Source organism: Magnolia sinica, chromosome 18, assembly GCF_029962835.1.
Source record: "Magnolia sinica isolate HGM2019 chromosome 18, MsV1, whole genome shotgun sequence".
Lineage (NCBI taxonomy): Eukaryota > Viridiplantae > Streptophyta > Magnoliopsida > Magnoliales > Magnoliaceae > Magnolia > Magnolia sinica.
Genome location: NC_080590.1, coordinates 5,596,646 through 5,615,743, shown reverse-complemented (window position 1 = coordinate 5,615,743; position 19,098 = coordinate 5,596,646). Strand labels below are relative to the sequence as shown.

The window sequence follows — 19,098 nt, the reverse complement described above, 5'->3', positions numbered from 1 at the left end:
CCACTCCATCCATCAGATACACCGTCCCATCTTTTGCCTTTATCCGGAAATAGGGTGATTCGACACTCGGTTAGGCTACCCAGTATAAAATTATACCTAAAACCTCCAAATTCACATGGTGTGGCCCACTTGAGTTTTTTAACTGTATGATTTTTTGGCTAATTATCTACGTGAATTCCCCCATTGATTTGAGGTCCAAGGCTGCTTTTTAACGGTTGGACAAAGGAGGTGGTAGGACACGTATTTATCATCTGTGCGATCTTCTTTGAACAGACTTAAAACGAAAATCACGTGGAACAGAGGATCTTGACCATTGATTTTCCTATTGAATGTGGACCGTTAAAATTTGGTTTTCGATCCAAATGAGATGGCAATCAGATCAAATTTCTGGTACTCTCCATTCAAACATGCAAGGTAGGTATAGCCGTATAGGTGTACAAAATCCAAGCTTCTCATCAGTTGGCCCCACCCTATAGGATCTCTGGGCCAATTTGGGCGGTCTGCTCATCTGATGGGCCATTTGACAATTTGATTTAATCATCACTTATGTGTCAAATCGGGCCCACTTCATGATCACCCCAGTGGAGATCTCCTGATTTGCGCCACACAAATACACTGCGGTAGATAGTCGGATGTCATAATGACTTGGACGGTGTAGCCCGCCTGATGAATAGATCATCCTAGTTTTCTCCCAAGGTAATCTTCTGATGTGGATCACTCTTTGGACGACTCTACTATATGTTATACAAATCTGGCACAAACCGTCAGTCAAATTCAAATTTAATAAAATCAAATACATTATTAAAATATTGAAGGATATAGGATGTTTATACAACCTCTTAACCAGATAGATCAGACTAACCATAGATTCAAAAGGGCCGTCGAAGATCTGATGAAGTGGTAAGCGGGCGTCAGAAACAGCCTTTTATATGGGTTCCCCACTTGCCACATGTAATCCCATCTGATCAGTCATAGATCGCAAAATCAACTCGACCGTCTTGGTGATCAAAACCGTTGATCCAACTACCCCGAAGAATCATATTATCTTCGTAGAGGATTTTGTTCTGACAAGCAGAGCCCCACGATTTCAACAATCCAGACGATTGGTCTTTTGTATCCAACGTCGCTGACGACCCCCAAAAATCTCCCCGATTGAAATCCTAGCTACCAATCTTGTGCCATTTCTTGGTTGAATATGGAGGCTGTATTCCTCTTCCTAACACAGCCAGTATATGGCCCACAAATTGAAAGGTTAGGATTGTCCAATAGTTTTAAACATAATCCATCCACAGCTGGGTTAACCAATGGCCTGGATTACTGAATGTGCCACACTACTCATAACCAGAACCCGAGTTAGTCGTGCAAAGCCCGCTCGCAGAAGATGGCATAATTCCCGAACGTGAATATGAGAATAGATCCCGTACAGGCAAAAGTAAGATGCAGCCTCTCCCAATAACATGCTACTTGTGTAGGACGTCGATACCATGGAAACGGTGGGTTTCACAAGTAAAGATCATTCTGCTAGAAAATCAGCTGCTCCACTTGATAGATGGGCCACACCTTTATGTTAAGTCGTACTGTCGGTTTTCCATTGATTACAAAGGTATGGCCCACCTGATGATGAATGGAAATTTCTGATATTTTTTCCTAAGTAATCTTCGTGGTGGGTCCGACACCTTTCATGGTGCCGATGTTCTAGACAAGTACCAAGTGAGCAGGAAAGAGAGTATGGTCCTACAAATGTGGTGCCGTTACTTGTAGGCGATCGGTTCTCTCTCCGGGTATGCACTTTCCAGTTTCCAGAGCTGGGCCCGGTCAAGTTCAACAGTCACCACTCCACCACAAATCCCAAACAGACCCACCACGTCATTATCCGAACGCGCATCTAGCGGGCACCACGTTTTCAGCCAACGTGCAGAAATCCGACATGCATCAACTATTCCTTGCCCTCCCCCAACAACAAGACGAAACAAGTGTTAGTATTTTTTAGAAAACAAAGAGCAATAGCCATTCTCCTAATTTTCTTCACTGCTATGCAAACGTAAAAACCCAATGCCGGAATTGTCACCATCCGGCCACTCGTGCAGCATCTCTCAATCCCGGCGATGCTACCGACGGATTCCGTCAACCACCACCCACCTGAATCTTTCAACCCATTGGCGGAGGACGACCGGCGGTCTCTCCCCATCATCCTCACCCTCATACTCCTCGTCTTCTTCCTCCTTGGCTTCTTCTCCATCTACCTTTGCCGCTATATCATGGAAAACCTGGCCAGCCTCCGCCCGTCGCCGCCCTCCCCACGTGGCCTCGACCCTTCCATCATCTCCTCCTTTCCCACCTTCACTTACTCTTCTTTGAAGAATCTCCACCATGGGAACGCCAATCTGGAATGTGCTGTCTGCCTATCAGAATTCTCGGATGACGACGTGCTGCGACAGCTGACAGGATGCAACCACGCGTTCCATTCAGAGTGCATCGATCTATGGTTTGAGACCCAGGCAACATGCCCCATTTGTCGACGGGATCTTGACAGACATGAGAAGCCGGAAGAAGTTAGTATTCCCATGACAGAAACTGATGGAAGGGATGAAGAGAGTCATCAGCATGAGAATTCTTCCAAAGAAGAAGATGGGAGGGGAGACGGTGATGACGTGGAGCTGGTGGTGGAGCAGTTGCTACGGTCACATTCGACGGGGCACTCACTGGTACATAGGGAAGAGAATGGAAGGTTTAGATTATCGGATGAACGACGGAGTCCGATGGGGTCGAGGAGCTCCGCTATTTTGGCTGATATGGATGCCAGGGTTGGGACTGTAAGGGTCCTCTGATGGAGATTCAGATGAAATTGTAATATCTTCTCTAGTTCTCAATTCTCATTTATTAATTGGGTTTTTTTTTTTTTCATGCTTCGAAATTGAGTGTTTTTCAATTTTAATTTTGTCAAATGAGAATGCTCTACGTTAATAGCTCTCGAGGGTTATGACTTCAGATAATGACCATTAGAGAGGTGGCCCACTTATTGAATGGTCGCACGTGCACTGGTCGTATGGTAGAGAAGGTTTATAAACCAATTCTCAGTATACAGTTGGCACACAGATCCTTCCTAGTGTTAAATCCCCAGCCCTTTTTTCTGCCTCTGCTTTTACAACTGCAATTTTCCTGAACATGCGGAAGAACGTTGATCGCGCTAGAAAACCCAAATGATGAAATTCAGTCTCTCAATCAACCCACATTGATTCAATTCACATACATTTCCTAAGAAGAGATCTCTTCCAAGACTTTCGGGTTTGTCAGCGGTGGAGAATGGTCACAAAATGGACGGCACAAATGGCCTCACGCTCCAGTACATTATGAGGGACTGCGACCACATAAAGTAGCTGCGGCTATCCAACTTTTACCATCGTGATGTACGAATTAGTAATAATAATAATAATAATAAATAATAAAGAAGCTAACAACACAACTAGATTTGAATGACCACAAACATGACGTAAATGGAAGACTCACATTCGAAATGAAAAAACCAAGAGGCGGTGTCTACCTCAACTGATACATAAGCCACCAAGGAGAAGGTGATGAATTACCACTGAAAAGGTTGTTCCGTTGTCACTGTTCACTACCATACACCACCGATCTCAGCAGTCTCCTACTGATCTCTGTTAGACTACAGATCGCGGCTGATGTAAATGTCCTGTTAATGCTAGCCCGAACGCATCAAAATGCCAAGTTGAAACAGTCCTCTGCTGCTGTTGAACACACGAACAGGCCTCCTACCACTGACAAGAGAGATGGAGTGCTGCCGGCACGAGTGGCCTTCCATGCAGACGGAAGAGGCAGTATAGTGTCACCTGTGCAAGTTGCCTTCTGCCACTGATGAACCCACTGTCTACACTGCCTTCTGGGTATGGCAGATCTGCCTTTTGCCCCAGCGATGAATGGCTGCTGGTTTAGCAACTCGAGTTCTTCAGCAAAGACATCGTCCGCAAGGTCGTGGGGAGGAGGAGGAGAGAGAGAGAGAGAGAGAGAGAGAGAGAGAGAGAGAGAGAGATCCTATTGGGAACCCAGGACTCTAATGTCATATTGGAAAAACAAGGTTACGGTCCCCCCCCCATCTTCTCTATTTATAAACATTGGAAGTGTAAGGTAGTCTTGGGTACCTCATTAGGTATACCACACTAACAAAGTTCGGTCAAGACAGTGGTTCTGTCACTCATTTGCATGCAGAGGGATGTTCAAAATCTGCATCAGCCCCTCTCCCATAGCACATTTCAAAGGAGCCGGATGTGCTCGGGTTTGGAAAGCGAGACCTTCAACTCAATTACCTGCAAATGGTAGAAACGTTGTTTCCATGAATTGCAACACATATCCGAGCAACTAAGGGCCTGTTTATTTTTCCCATTTCTATGGTAAAGTGTATCATCATTACTGTTATACCACTGTCAAACATAGGTATGGTCGGTCAAATGCAAATGTATTCAGCAAACAAGTAATTTATAATCATTGCACTTTTTCATGTAATTATCATGAAAAAAAAAATTCAATCCTAACAGCAAAAATAATTTATTTTTATGATGATTTGATATTGAAGTAATATAAAATTGTCATCGTTACGATTTTAATATAGATAAATCAAACAATATAAAATTGTCACCATTGCAGTTAAATGCAATGATTGTTAAATGATAGGTAAAGTAATTTGTAATCATTGCCCATTCTCTTTACATTATTATGGTAATGGGCAAAACAAACAGGCCCCAAGGCAAAATTTCATTGCATATCTAAATGAGAATGGAAAAAGAAAAAGAAAAATAGTCTCCTAACGGCCAACAATGTAAATGATACATGTACACAAGTTGCACCATCAAACCATAGAATACATGGATCTCATGTGACACTCTTCCAATGCATTTACTGTGTTTCTGTACATCTATATACCAAGCATTGTCATACTTGGTAATACCTCCCTAACTTTCAAAATCATCCAGTCCTCCACTGTTCTTCTCCACGCAGGGCTTATAGAAGCTCATGAACTTCGCTGTAAATTCTGCCAAGGAAAAAGACATGGACTGTTCACGTTTGCTTAGACAAATCAGGTAGCTTTTGTAAGTACCCTAAATCAACTTAACGTTTTGACCCCACCAATCAGGCAGCACAAAAATGAAACCCGAAAGGACAGTTTATCTGTTTTCTTCTTTTCATGCCCCCAAGATAACATTTTGTTACTTGAAATATATATATATATATATATATATATATATATATATATATATATATATATATATATAAAAAATTTGGGGAGTGAAAAAAACTCAGATCACCTAATTTCACAAGTTTCTTCCAATCATAACCTAAACCAAGGAAGAAAGATTCGTCACACAAGCATTCACAATGATTACCTTCAATCCTCATGAAATGATGAACATTCTTTCTCGCAGCATCAGTATTCCTCCTACCCGATTCTTCCTGTTGACAGCACAACACTAAAGAGTTATCACCATCCAAGGGAAACACATTATCCCGCTGAATACCAAAAAATGAAAAAAGAAAAACCTGTTAAGTGGTGGTGTTATCAAAGAAAACCAAGTTAAGAAAGGAAACCTTTGAACTCACATTATATTCCAGATATAAGGAATCGATTTTGGGATGGAGGTGGTCATCCAAACGCTTCTTCAATTCTCCAACCAAAGTCTGTGGTTAAGAAAATGTGAACTGAAATTGCAGAATTTACAAAACAATAACAACCACACCAACTTCAGGGAAGGAAGCTTACACTGAATATAAACTCAGGTGAAACATTGTGCTCAATAAGATTCTGAAGCTTGCCACGAATAATGTATAGCCTGTGGAGAATAAATTAACATGGTATTCTTTTTTCCTGGTTTGGTATGACAGAGTGAGGAATCCAACCCAAGACATGCTTACTGTTGCAGACGAATAGCTCAACAAGCCCTTCTATGGCTACTCACAAGAGTAGGATTCTAAATCCTATTCTCTGGTCAGCCTACAGTGTAAGTGGCATGCCCAAAAATGAGGCTGTCCAGCCATGAGGTATGTCACACATTTGTGTCAAATATGGCAAGTTGCTCAATTTTTAACTGTCCATTTTTTCTCATGCGTATTTGGCCCATCTTATAACTGTACATGCTGGGTGAGGCCCACCAGATGAACCATATCTCACTCACATGCCATATTAGCACTCGGGGAGAACTTGGATTCAGAATCCTAGTTTGAGTAGCCATCGCATTTCACACAGTTCCATTTAAAAATAATATATGCTGTGCAAGGTATCATGAACTATCTTAAAGCATAAGCTCTCAATCTACCCAGCTAAGAAAATAGTTTGTATCAACTGGTACAGAATCTACAGAAGCCAATTTTAAAAGGGCTTCTTCAGAGCCAATAATTACAGCATGTAATGTAAAGAAAGTTCTTACTGCTTTGGGCTTTGCTCGTCAATAATATTTTTAGCAATGTTGGCAATATCCTCCTCCCATCCGGTCCATATTACCTGGTCTTCTTTAAATGGATAACTGCATCAAGTTACACAAGCATACACCAAAACAGATAAAGGTGAAAAATAAAATGTCAGTGTTTCTTTCTTCTTACATGTTATCAACTACAAAATGCTCAAAGTCCATAACATAATGCTATATTAAAAGCATCATAACTATTGTGATAGTAGCTAATGAAAGATTTACATTTATCGTTCAGAAAAGGTTCAAAATGCCTATCAATCGAATGGAAAAACAAATGTCTTTGGCCAGTGTCAGTATAATGTGCATAAAAGGATTAAATCATTAAACACTTACCAAACTGATGAGGGTATTTTGGTAGATCTAAAGGTTACATTCTTGTACATTGACCAATTCAAATCCATCATTGTATTTTCATATTTTTGTCATCATCCATTCAAAGAGTTAAAAAACGTTGAAGAAAATGACCAAGTTAACAGCAGTGGCATAATGGGACTTTCGGGTGAGTTCGCTACACACCATCAGAGACTTAAAAATAGAAAGAAAAATAAGGGACCTTCTGGAGGGAAAAGTTTGTTATAGGCCCCTTGCCATATTTGTACCTTTAAATAAAGCAGGCAGGTTTCAAGCATTCACGATACTGGAACATGCAGTAAAGAGGGTCTTTTGAACGATTTGATAATTAATTCATCATGAGTTTGAATGAATAATCTAAACCTGTATTCCAATTTTGAGGGATAATATCTGATTTATGAGGAGTCCTGAGCACTCCGTTAGTATACAAGTATATAGCCACGGTTTTTTTTTTTGGAAAGATCACTGCATTGTATTAAAAAAGAGCAAAAAAGTACAGAAGGAGCGGGGCCGCTGAGAAAGCGAACCGCCTAAACTCCAATAAAGAGGAGATTACATCCTTTGAGCCTATCTACATTAGAAACCCATTCTATAATCAACCGTTTAACTTTGCACATCGTATCTTTCGCTGAATTGGAATTATCCCTGAAACATCTCCCATTTCTTTCTTCCCAGACGAACCACCAAACAGCTATGAGAGCTATTCTCCAAACCTGTCTTTGCTTACCTAATCTGACCCCATGCCATGCCTTTAGGAGACATCCTGCAGACTCGGGAAAAGCCCACCTGATTCCAAAGAGCCTCAACATTTCTGTCCAAATTTGATAGATGAAGGGACAGTGGACAAATAAATGATCGACGGTCTCTTCATCCGCCATACAACAAGAGCACACATTTACTAGATTCAACCCTTTTTTTCTCAAATTCACTGTAAGAACCTTGCTTTTCCCAACTAGCCATCCAAATGAAACTATCTTAGGGGGAACCGAATAGCTCCAAATATGGTTAGTCATGACTTCAACTTTGGGGAGAGAGGAACTGGCCAAGGATTTGTATAAAGACTTGACTGAGAATGTACCGGTTTTATCAATCTTCCATACCAAGGTGTCTGAACTGAGATGATTCGGCTTGCTTCTGGATATCCGGTCAAGAAGGGCCACATACTCTGCAATCTCCCAATCATGGAGATTTCTTCTGCACTGCACATCCCAAACCAACACTCCCCCACGGAGGGTGAAACAGCTAGCTACTGAAGAGGTTGGGTTTGAAACTATGCAATAAATATTAGGAAATTCTTCTTTCAAAGCTCTATCACCCAATCATGAATCTTCCCAGAATCGAACTTTATCTCCTCTTCCAATATTAAAACCAATCCTTTGAGAACCTCCTTTTTCAAGGTTAGGACATCCCTCCAAAGGGCTAAAGGGCTATAAGAAGATGAGTCTTTTGTCCACCACCCTCCTTCGGAAATGCCATACTTAGCTTTGATTAGCTTATTCCAAAGGCTCCTGCTTTCAGTCCCTAACCTCCAGATCCACTTCCCTAAAAGGGCCCGATTCATAATCTCCCCCATTGAATATATTTGCACACCTCCTTCCATTCGACCAAGTGGATTTTCTTTTTCTCTTCCTTCTCATGCCATAGAAAGTTGTGTCTTAGTTTCTCTAGAGTAGCCAACACCGAAACTGGACACTTAAATAGAGACATGAAATATAACGGTAAATTCGAAAGAGCCACCTTTATGAGAGTTAAGCGACCCCCAAGCGATAGATATCTGCATTTCCACCTAGCAAGGTACTTGTCAAATCTGTCTATGACCTTATCCCATAAAGATAAAGGAGGCTTGCCTAAACACAATGGAAGACCAACAAAAGAAATTGGGAATCTGCCTACAGAGCAGTCAAACAAGTCCACATATTTCCTGATTTCTTCTTTCTCTAGATTCACCCCAAACATCTTGGACTTTAACATGTTAACTCTCAACCCAGAGACTGCCTCATAACAACAAATCTTAGTACGCAAATTGCTCACCTTCTCCTGACATGCGACACTGAGGAGCAACGTATCATCTACAAACTGAATGTGTGATCGGGGTATCGAATCCCTTTATCCTGAAGCCTTCTAAAATACCTTCTTCTTGACCTTTGGACAACATTCTGGACAGAGCCTCCCCGACGATGAGGAAAAGAAAAGGAGGCAGAGGATCTCCTTAACGAAGCCCCCTAGAGCTTCTGAAGAAACCTTTTGGAGATCCATTTAATAATACAGAAAAGTGAGTGGAATTGATGCACTCTCCTATCCATCCTTTCCATTTCTCATCAAAACCCATGCGCAATAGCATATACTAAAGAAATCCCCAATCCACATGGTCATAAGCCTTTTCAATGTCAAGTTTGAATAATATACCCTTTGATTTAGATCTGAATCTGGAGTGTAAGCATTCATAAGCTATCAATGCACAATCAGTGATTTGTCTACCAAGGATGAACACACTTTGATTACCTGAAATGACCTTCCCAATCACATTCTTTAATCGAGTCGCCATAACCTTTGCTAGAATCTTGTACGGCCCACCAATTAAGCTTATCGGTCTATAATCTTTAAAACTTTCTGCCCTCGTGGTCTTTGGAATCAATGCAATAAAGGATGCCCCAAGGACTTCCGACAAATGCCCTCTAGCATGAAATTCATAAAAGAAATCCATAACGTCCCCCTGAATGACATCCCAGAACGTTTGGAAGAAGATGATCGGAAATCCATCTGGCCCAGGGGCCTTGTATCCACCCAAGGCTTCTATCGCTAGCTTCGCTTCTTCCGACGTGAAGGGAACCTCAAGAGCTATAGCTTCATCTTCCGCCAGCCTATCAAAATGGAGAAAGTCCAACCCGGGCCTAACCCAATCTTCTCCCTGAAGAAGATTGCTGAAAAAGGAGATAGCTTCTGTCTCTATTTGATCTTTATCTTCAATGCAGATGTCATTCACAACGATACTGTCAATTCTATCACATCTGACTAGAGCACTAGCTACATTGTGGAGGAATTTAGTGTTTTTATCGCTCTCTTTGATCCACTTAGACCGCGAACATTGCTTCCAAAAAATTTCGTCTTCTGCCACCCTAGCTGAAAGGTCTTGGATCAGTTGAACCCTCCTGGGTAATTGGTCTGTTGTCATAGATCCTTCTTCCACTTTCACATCTATCGCCTAGAGCTCCTTCAGGATCGCTTCTGTTTCCCTCCCCCTTATGTCTTGATCGGTTACTTTCCACTGCTTCAATTTTTCTTTCAAAAATCTGAATTTGCAAGTCAGCCTATAACCTGCATATCCTTCTACTTCAAAACTCTTCCACCAATCTATTATTTGTTGCGGGAAGCCTTTGATCTTCAGCCAATAGGATTCGAACCTGAAGGGTTTCGGTCCCCAATTTTGGTCTTGTACTTGAAGGAGAATCGGGCAGTGATTAGATGTAGTTCTAGGAAGAGCAGATTGGGAAACATAAGGAAAAACCTCGGTCCAATCATTTGATACAAGGAATCAATCCAATCTAGAAAGAGTCGGATTTGTCCTCCCATTTGACCATGTAAATCTGGAACCTAACAAAGGGAGATCCACCAACTCCTGATCTTCAATCCAAGAGGAGAAGCTTCACATTGTTGTGGTGACCTTACTGATATGGGATCTGTCTTTAGCGAATTTTATTATGTTGAAGTCTCCGCCTATACACCAAGGGCCCTTGAATTTAAGTCTAGTGCTATTCATCTCGGCCCATAAGTCGACTCTGTTGCCTTCCAAATTGGGGCCATACACAGCAATAAAGAGGCAACGAAAATCAGACGTTGTGTTGGAGAATAATCGACACTGAGAAATCACCTTGCCAACTATCTTCGAGAGACCATAACGACGATTTCCATGCCACTAAAATGCCTCCTGCACTACCCTTCACATCTAACACTACCCGCTTTGCATCTTTAGCCTTCCATAGAGATCCCATCAGATCATCAGCAAACTTTTGCACCTTAGTTTCCTGAAAGCTGATAACATCTAGATTGTTTCTCCCAATGGTGTCTTTGAAAAGCCTCCTTTTCTACATTCCAAGAAAGGATCTTCATAAGGAAACTGCGCTGCCCCAATTTCTTGATCTTCTTAATCCTGCCTTATGTCCAATAGCAAAATTGAGTCTTGATGAGGGGCTGTGTACCTCCCTATTGCTGATCGATCTGGATGAGCGGCTTCTCGGTGATCTTGTTGCTGACAGCAAACGGCCACAAGTTTCCACACACCGAAAAAGGGCTATGTAATCTTCCGGACAATCTCCAAACAATAATCCTAATGATTTACCTACGTGGCCAATGGCGTCTCTGATCCATTTATTTTTCTGAATCGTTCAATCAACTTTGCCCTATGGACATCCTCCCCCTCTTCTTCTCTTCCCATCCTCGCTTGCAGTGGCTCTACTTCGATTATGTCTTCACCACCATCTTCATGAAATAGAGAAATAAGGGCCTGCTCTCATATCACACTTCTGGGGGAAAGAGGGGAGGATAGCGGATCACTGTGAGTATCCTGATAATCTGAGTTCCAAGAGTGTTTGTCGAAGTCTGATGCATCTACTCCTTCCTGCGCAATGGAGATCGTCTCAAATATGACCAAACGATCATCTCCAAAATCGAGGATAGGACCCGACCAAGATGGGGGAGTGATCTTCCATATCATCTGAGGAGGAGTCGGGGAAGAACATTCTACTCCAACAGTCTCTGCTGCCTCCTCGACCTCCATAATCGCTCCCCTGATTATTGACCGTAGACTACGTTCGAACGAAGAGTCAACACATAGAGAAGTGTTTATATCCGGAGCAATCTCATGGGCTCGGGAATCTCCATCCGATCCAAGAAAAGAGTCCCAAACCTCCCTCGACAACTGGGATTCCGGAACCTCCCTCGAGCCATCTTCATCTTCACCTTCACCCACCATGCCACGCGTCCCGCACAGGCAGATCTGTAACTGACAGTTCGGTTCCCTCGCATGGCTTTGTTGAAGTGATAAAGTCCCTTGATATACATTGATACACCACACTCTGACAAGTTAAGCTTTTGGAGTAAATGGTTGTTTGACATGGTATCAGAGCGGAAGGTCCTATGTTCGAATCTCGAGAGCAGTAAATATGCCTCGCTAATATATTATTCTCCCACGGGGGGTCAGGAAAATCAAGTCCGGCCCAGGGACCGGGAAATTAAGCCTGGCCTATTTATGGTGTGAGTGTCCCTCCACCGTCGTCAATATGTTCCCGTGCAGAGTTCCCGCATGTGCGGGGGGGTGTTGAAGTGATAAAGTCCCTTGATATACATTGATACACCACACTTTGACAACTTAAGCTTTTGGAGTAAATGGTTGTTTGACAGGCTTTGGAGTCGGGCTTGAATCTTGACCATCCGTGTGGCCATGGGATCGATAATCTTCTCTTTCGAGATCTGGAGATAGCTGATTACAAGTGGATTCACTCGGGATCTCCTCGAAGTTAAGATGTGGCTGGATCTCATCCAGTCGCATGAGTGGAGCAACGTCGCTCGTGTCTCGATCACCCGGATCATTCCTGCGTGGCTCACTAACGCTGTGTTTGGAAACATGTGTCACCCGATCGTAGTTCCCGAATCCACGCGTCGCTCAATAGATGTTCTCTGCAACATGTGTCGCCCGTTCGCCAGAATCACTCCCGCACATCGCTCGATAGCTATCTTCGATAGCATGTGTCACCCAATCACATCGCGTGAGAAAAACCTCATCGCGCGTACCTCTATCACCACTATCTTTCCCACATGACTCATGATTTCTATCTTCCGCAACACGTGTCACTCATTCGCAATTCCTGACTCCACACGTCTCACGATAGCAATCTTCGAGAGCACGTGTTGCCCAATTGCCGAATTCATAGCCGCACATCACACGATGTCTGTCTATGGGAGCACGTGTCTCTCAATCTTTGTTCCCAAGGCCACGGATCGCTCGATCCGAAACCTCTCTAATCGCATTGCAACTGTGATCAGCTGTAGCAATGGGATTACGGTGCAAATCCATCGGTACTCCAACAACATTTGGTCTTTGTGCTCCTGCAGCTACATCCATAGCTACTGGGACCATCTTCGAATAAGGAAGAAGCCCCCTAGTCCTCCAGAGGTCACCCCAACGAGGAATGGGGTCATCTATCATCTCTCTTTGGACTGGCAAAGAAAGGGTCCTGTCTTCAATTTGCACCTGGATGTGGGCCGAGAATATCTTTCCTTTCTTCCTCCTAATCCTTGCTCTAATGACACCCATCTCTTCACCTAACTTTGTTTTTGTATCCAGTTCAATGAATTGCCCTAGGTTGGCTGCCACTGATAGGAAAAACTCTTCATACCATAGTTCAAGGGGAACTGACCATATAAGGACCCAGACGTCTTCCATACCAAAAAGGGAAAATTCGTCCCATCTCTGTATTCGAGTAACCGGGCCCTCCTTGTGTAGCGCTCCTGCCCAGATGAGAATATCCGGATTGACTCCTGGACTCACCTTGATCCAAAGGTGGTTGTATCCAATGGGTTTGATGGAGAATTGTTCGAGTTGTAGTCTGCAACATTCGTCAATCCAGGACCTCACCTGGGGAATCGAAGCTCCTTCTCTAGCGATTGCCACCACTGTATCCTGCAAGTCCTTCTTGGATTTCTCTAACCATGAATGATTTATGCAAATGACCAGATTCGACCCCGTCCTAGCCATCTCCAAATCTTTATCTTTACTCATCTCCTTCATTTGACTGTCTCCACTAGGCAGGCTGGTATACCCGTCCATTCTCTCCATAGATTGAAGAAGCACCTCTTTGAACGATGGGCCTTCCTGTCGATGGATCTGACTCCAATGGCTGACAGGTTCCGGATAATGTTGTTGATTTTGGCCCCCTTATGTTTGCTTGAGTTCCGGTCCAAACCTCGCCTATTGGATGAAAAGCTTTACTCCCCTGAAGCTTTCGCCATGAAGCATTCGAACTACCATAGACAGTTCTTCCTCTGAACTCATTCTCACTAAAGCAAAGCCCCTGTATGTTCCATTGTATATGGCCCTTGGTCTAACCACATCCATGACTGCACTAGCATGGCCGAAAACTCTTGAGAAATTTATGGGTAACCACCCTTCTGGAAATCCTTTCACAAATAGGGTTGGATAGCTTGCAACATCTTTCCCCTTTCTGTAAAGTTCTTTCGACTTCCCTTTTTTCATTTTTCTAGCCGGGTGCCATATTCCGTCAGTCGATCGTTGCTGGGAATGGACTGTTTTGAGCCGGTTGTATTGTCTCTGACTTCTCTGATACCTTCTTCGTCCCCTCCGTTCCTTTTGACCGAACACCACTCGCCTCACTCTATCTCCGGTTCAGACACGATTCTGCTCAATCCTCCGCGCACTCCTCTGCTCGATCCTCCGCAGACTCCTTCACTCAATCCATCTTCAGCATCTAGTTATCTCCCATTACATCAATAATATTACATTGGACTCCCTTGAAAACGAAAAGATTGACTTCCATATCAACAAATAAGACAAATAGGTCAAAAAATATATATAATAATATAGCCACAGTTAATCACTATATTCACTTACTCTAACTGCCGGGTGGCTTCAAATGACCGAATTGCCTGCCTGAGGTTCTGTTTGGAGTTCTCTGCAATTCTCTCCGCTAGATGATGAGGCAATTCTACACCTTCTTGCTCGGCAATGTACTCCAAGACTTCAACAATCTACAGAGTAGGACTGCCAAAGTTTATATATATCCCAAAGAACCCAAATAGATTAATAGGGCTTTTGACATATAAACCCCTGCCTTTTGGCCTAGACTCAAATCCCTCTTACCTTTTAAGTCTTCCAAAACAAACCCCTACATTTCCAAACGATGGTAAAATACAACCCTCAGTAGTATCTCCACCATTTTACAGATTATGTCCAACCGTGTGGAGGGATTCATATTTACACATGTGCCTGCATGTGCATGTGTACAGCTTCACACATTGTGGCACTCGCAAAGGGAGTAGGTAACAGTTGTAAACACGCATAATGAGTTGGAAACAGTTGTGGTAAAAGTGTAATGCGCATGGTTCATTGACAACAGGGATTTTTTTACTAACGTTTGAAAAGATATGGGGTTTAATTAGGAATACATAGAAGGCCGGGGGTGTATTTGGGTATAGGCTAAAAGGCAGAGGTTTATATGTCAAAAGCCATAGAGATTAAAACCATAAAATGTTCTAGTAATTCCATGAAATCACCTCCTCTTTTGAAGGTGGTAAAAGGTGAATGTGTGTGCAAATAGGTCTAATGGGCTGAAGCCTGGAGATATCGGAGCAGCAAAATAAGATCTTATTACAGCCCTTATATCGCTCCATAATCCAACGGATATAATGTTGGGCATCTGTGGAGAGCCTGTCTGCCTGGTAAAGAACAATCACTGCAAAAATACCAATAGAAAAACTTAGAACTTAGATGACAAGTTTGGTCTGGACGGATCAAATCACTGGTAGATGAAACATGCCTCGACAGTTAGTGTGATCGCATTCTGTGGTTGTCACATTTGATTCTTCTATCAACGAAACTATGACATGCTTCTCATGCCCACGCAATTCCGACAGATTGATCTCGACATGTTTAGAAGATATTCTAACATTTACTTCAATGCTGGCCTCAGCTTCTCCCTGGAATAAGATGGCTAACAGTTCTCAAACTCTGAACATAGAAAGAACAGTATCAACCTAAATTCCAAGAGATACCTTTAACTCAAATTTCTTCAACTCCTCTCTTGTCTGTAGAAGAGAATTTCAGGAAGTCGTTAGCAACTCATATACAAGAGTATCAACATTTGTTTTGTAGTTTTTGTTGTTACCTCCAACTTATTGGGTCCAAAAGCTTCTCTTAGGAAAGCCCAAATCATGGTTTTCTTCCCCACTCCTGGACAACCTTCAAATATGAGATGGCTGCATTCTCCCTCGGCCACCTGAATACCTCATAAAAAACAAGAATACAGATGTATTTAAATTGCTTGCAGCTGCAGAGGGAAGAAATACATAAATATCATTGCCTATTTCATCATCATATAATATTTCAAATGGAAAATTGCTAAGGTTGCATTTGGATGCACAAGTGAATTGAATCGCGATAATTCATTGAAAATCAAGAGGAAAAGACCAAGTAAATGATTGTTCAATCAAGTAGAAAAGATGGAAGTAAATGATGTTTCCTAGTATTCATAACGAGGAGCTAACCCTCAAATTACGATGCATTTGGATGCACAAGTGAATTGAATTGCGATAATTCAGTGAAAATCAAGAGGAAAAGACGGAAGTTAATGATGTTTCAATCAAGACGAAAAGACGGAAGTTAATGGTGTTTCCTAGTATTCATAATGCGGAACTAACCCTCAAATTACGTTGCATTTGGATGCACGAATGAATTGAATTTCGATAATTCAGTGAAAATCAAGAGGAAAAGACCAAGTAAATGATGTTTCAATCAAGAAGAAAAGATGGACGTTAATGATGTTTCCTAGTATTCATAATGAGGAACTAACCCACAAATTACAGTTACATTTGTTCTAGTCCAGCTTGAAAGTAACCAACCACAGTGTGGAGACCAGACCCTCAATAAGAATGCTAGGGAAAGAGACTACAATTTGATTACTTACACTCTATTAGACTAATAATTGCAATTCACTATGATAGTACACCCAGATATACCATAGAAGTGCGGAAGTATACCCTTTGTTTCATCAATAACCAAAACCAGGTTTTTGTAATAGAAAACTTTAACAAAATTTTCAGAATTTTATGAACACTACAGGATGATTCTGCATATTGAGAGTTTGATATCATCTGATCTAATCATTCTTTAAGCAATGGTACAATTGTTGACAGTCTGGTTGGATGGCCAAGTGTGGTGGCAAGGATCTATACATTGAACTTATATTCGATCAATGCTCTGTGGCTCATAAGCCCTGATCCGAGCTTTGACTCGGAACTATGGATACAAACATGAGATCCTCGACGTGAACAGTTATCTGATCCTGCACTGCAGGACACACAATACCCCTGTCCATAGTCATACAACTGGGGCAACAGCTTACTGATCCAGACTGTTGATGGAAGGTGGTCCACTATGGATGGACCATCACCCCAAAATTCTCCCAGATCAGAAGATCATAACCTTTTGACGGATGTTCTACAAATAGATGGTTATAGAAAAAATACTGCAAGGGGAATCAAGACGATCATAAGCCCAGGATTTAGAAAAGCAACAAGTGATATAAATTCAACTCACCATGTTCTGAAGTAACTCTGCCTTATCTCTGTTGCAGATGAATTTCTTAAGAGTCATAGGTCGGTACTTGTTTGCCCAAGTGAACTTCTCCACAGTCAATTCCTTCTGCAAACCTTGGACATGGCCGCCACTTCCCTTCGGCGGTACAATTGAAACTCTCTTCCTCAAGGGCTTCCAATCGACCGGTCTAACCTTTCCCTTTGCCTCGATCTCCTCCAAAACCATAGAATTCACAATCTCGGTCTGCACCATAGCCCTGGAAACCCTAGAATCCACGACCTTCGGAGGAGAAGACATGTGAAGCGGCAGCGGACGAGGAGGAAGGGCATCATCAGCATCCTGGGCAGCGTTGGGAGATCCCCTCCCTTTAAAACAGACAGTGCCCAGCTTGACTAAGGCGGTCGAGATGGAGCTGGTGGCAGTCGCTCGAGTCGCATGGCTCTCGCGGCTAGGGCTGAGGGCGCCCTTGCGAATGCGGTTGATGTAGAGCTGAGAATCAGTGAGGCCTTTGTAGTAGGGGCTGGTGGTGGAAATCTTCTTCGCCTGCCGTAGGTTGTGCTCGCTGAGGCTCTCTTCGGTGAGCTCCAAGTTCTTCGAGCTCTTTCGGAACTTGGGAAGGAACCAAAGATAATAGGAAGAGGAAGAGGAGTATGTGGAGCTGTTACATGGGAAGGAGCGTTTGGTTTTGGAGATATCAGGTAGTGAGGAAGGGTGAGGGATTCGACTCGACATGGCGGGGCTGAGTTTCTCTGCAAGGGATTGAGAGATGAAAAAAATGGGAGGAGATTTTGATGGCGATGAGTCATGTTGATGTTGGTCGAGGGTGACGATTCCAAGGGAAGGCGATTACTTCGATGGGAAGCGGTGTGTGTTTGTGTTGAAGACAGGAGACAGCGAAAAGGAGATGTTTTTCCCGCGCCTGGGGCTGAACCAGGGATGTCAATGGGACCGTCTCGGGTTATTTGATACTCTGACAGAGTGTGACACTTGATATGCATGCACTCTGATGCTGTACACTTGGAATAGAATTATTCAAATCAAACCGTCCAAATATGGGGACTCGCTTTAAGTAAATCGTAGAACTAAAATCAGTTCTTTTGAACGGGTTTTGTTTACTCAAATTCATCAAGGTTGGCCCCACACGTTAAGGGTAACACCTGATCCGGTACCCTCCTTACTAGGGTGGCAGTGAGCTTAGGTGGGATTGGCTATGGCCCTAATCCCCTGAGCCTAGACGGTGATTCACCATGGTCCGAAAAGGCTTTGGACCTTCAAAAAGAGTGCGGGCCCAGTAAAATAGTTAAATGATCAAAGGTTTTTAATTGGTGCGTGCGCTTGCTTTAAGCAAAGAGGGGAATCAGAGATGAAGGAGAGAGGTTTGGATCAACAATCGTATCCCTTGTTTTGACCGGCTCTAGTCCCTAATCCACTTAATCAATAAGCTAATGTAATATATGTACAGGGTAAATGTCATATAATCATTAAGGTTGATGGCTCTCTGAAGCTTTTGTCACACAATCTCTTTAATTAAATATTTCACGAATGCTACGTACAAAGAAGAATAGATGTCGGTATATGCTACATCTTGTTGAAAGAACCAAGAAAACAAATTCCATTTAGATCATTTAAGACATCCTGCATAATAATATTTAAACCATTTTTTAGCCCAACGGTTATATTTTTAAGGATGGTATGTCTTTTAACAATCAGTACCCACATCCAAGGCGCTCGCATGATGGACGATCCACATCAAAGGTGTGCCTGTGCAATGGATAGCCCACATCGAAAGTCGGCCTCACAAGGTGAATAGTCCACACTGAAGGTAGGCCTCATCCATAGCCAATTTACATTGAAGACCGGCCAAGGCATGCCCAAATAATAAATGTTCCGCATTAAAGGTTAGACCCATGTGATAAATGGTGGTGGGATGAACCAAATAAACTT

The 19,098-nt window shown here is 42.7% G+C and overlaps 2 protein-coding genes across 3 annotated transcripts; one reads left to right on the top strand and one right to left on the bottom strand.

The window, feature by feature from the left end:
• Positions 1–1,669: 1,669 nt before the first annotated feature.
• Positions 1,670–3,347, top strand: LOC131233719 (RING-H2 finger protein ATL29-like). Its single transcript, XM_058230504.1, has one exon. The coding sequence runs from the start codon at positions 2,106–2,108 to the stop codon at positions 2,826–2,828; it is 723 nt and encodes a 240-aa protein (XP_058086487.1). The 5' UTR covers positions 1,670–2,105; the 3' UTR covers positions 2,829–3,347.
• A 762-nt stretch (positions 3,348–4,109) lies between these two features.
• Positions 4,110–18,060, bottom strand: LOC131232934 (replication factor C subunit 3-like). 2 transcript variants are annotated; one of them, XM_058229471.1, is made up of 11 exons: positions 17,155–18,060; positions 15,725–15,835; positions 15,612–15,644; positions 15,377–15,536; positions 15,114–15,292; positions 14,452–14,588; positions 6,435–6,530; positions 5,771–5,840; positions 5,611–5,688; positions 5,397–5,463; positions 4,110–4,322 (listed from the first exon to the last, which is right to left on the bottom strand). In XM_058229471.1, exons 1-11 carry the CDS (start codon positions 17,884–17,886, stop codon positions 4,315–4,317), a joined length of 1,671 nt encoding a protein of 556 aa, XP_058085454.1. In that variant the 5' UTR covers positions 17,887–18,060; the 3' UTR covers positions 4,110–4,314. The 2 variants fall into 2 exon arrangements, with proteins under 2 accessions (XP_058085454.1, XP_058085453.1); XM_058229470.1 differs by lacking the exon at positions 4,110–4,322 and adding an exon at positions 4,589–5,044 and having other exon boundaries at positions 17,155–18,057.
• Positions 18,061–19,098: the final 1,038 nt, after the last annotated feature.

What these genes read in the sequence shown, in the direction of transcription:
- LOC131232934 (XM_058229470.1), bottom strand. Translation starts at nt 17,886, where the DNA reads ATGTCGAGTCGAATCCCTCACCCTTCCTCACTACCTGATATCTCCAAA. An exon ending in TGAAGAAATTTGAGTTAAAG is followed by an intron (nt 15,537 to 15,611) that starts GTATCTCTTGGA and finishes ATCTTATTCCAG; the next exon opens with GGAGAAGCTGAGGCCAGCAT. An exon ending in GAAGCCACCCGGCAGTTAGA is followed by an intron (nt 6,531 to 14,451) that starts GTAAGTGAATAT and finishes AACTTGATGCAG; the next exon opens with TTATCCATTTAAAGAAGACC.
- LOC131233719 (XM_058230504.1), top strand. Translation starts at nt 2,106, where the DNA reads ATGCTACCGACGGATTCCGTCAACCACCACCCACCTGAATCTTTCAAC.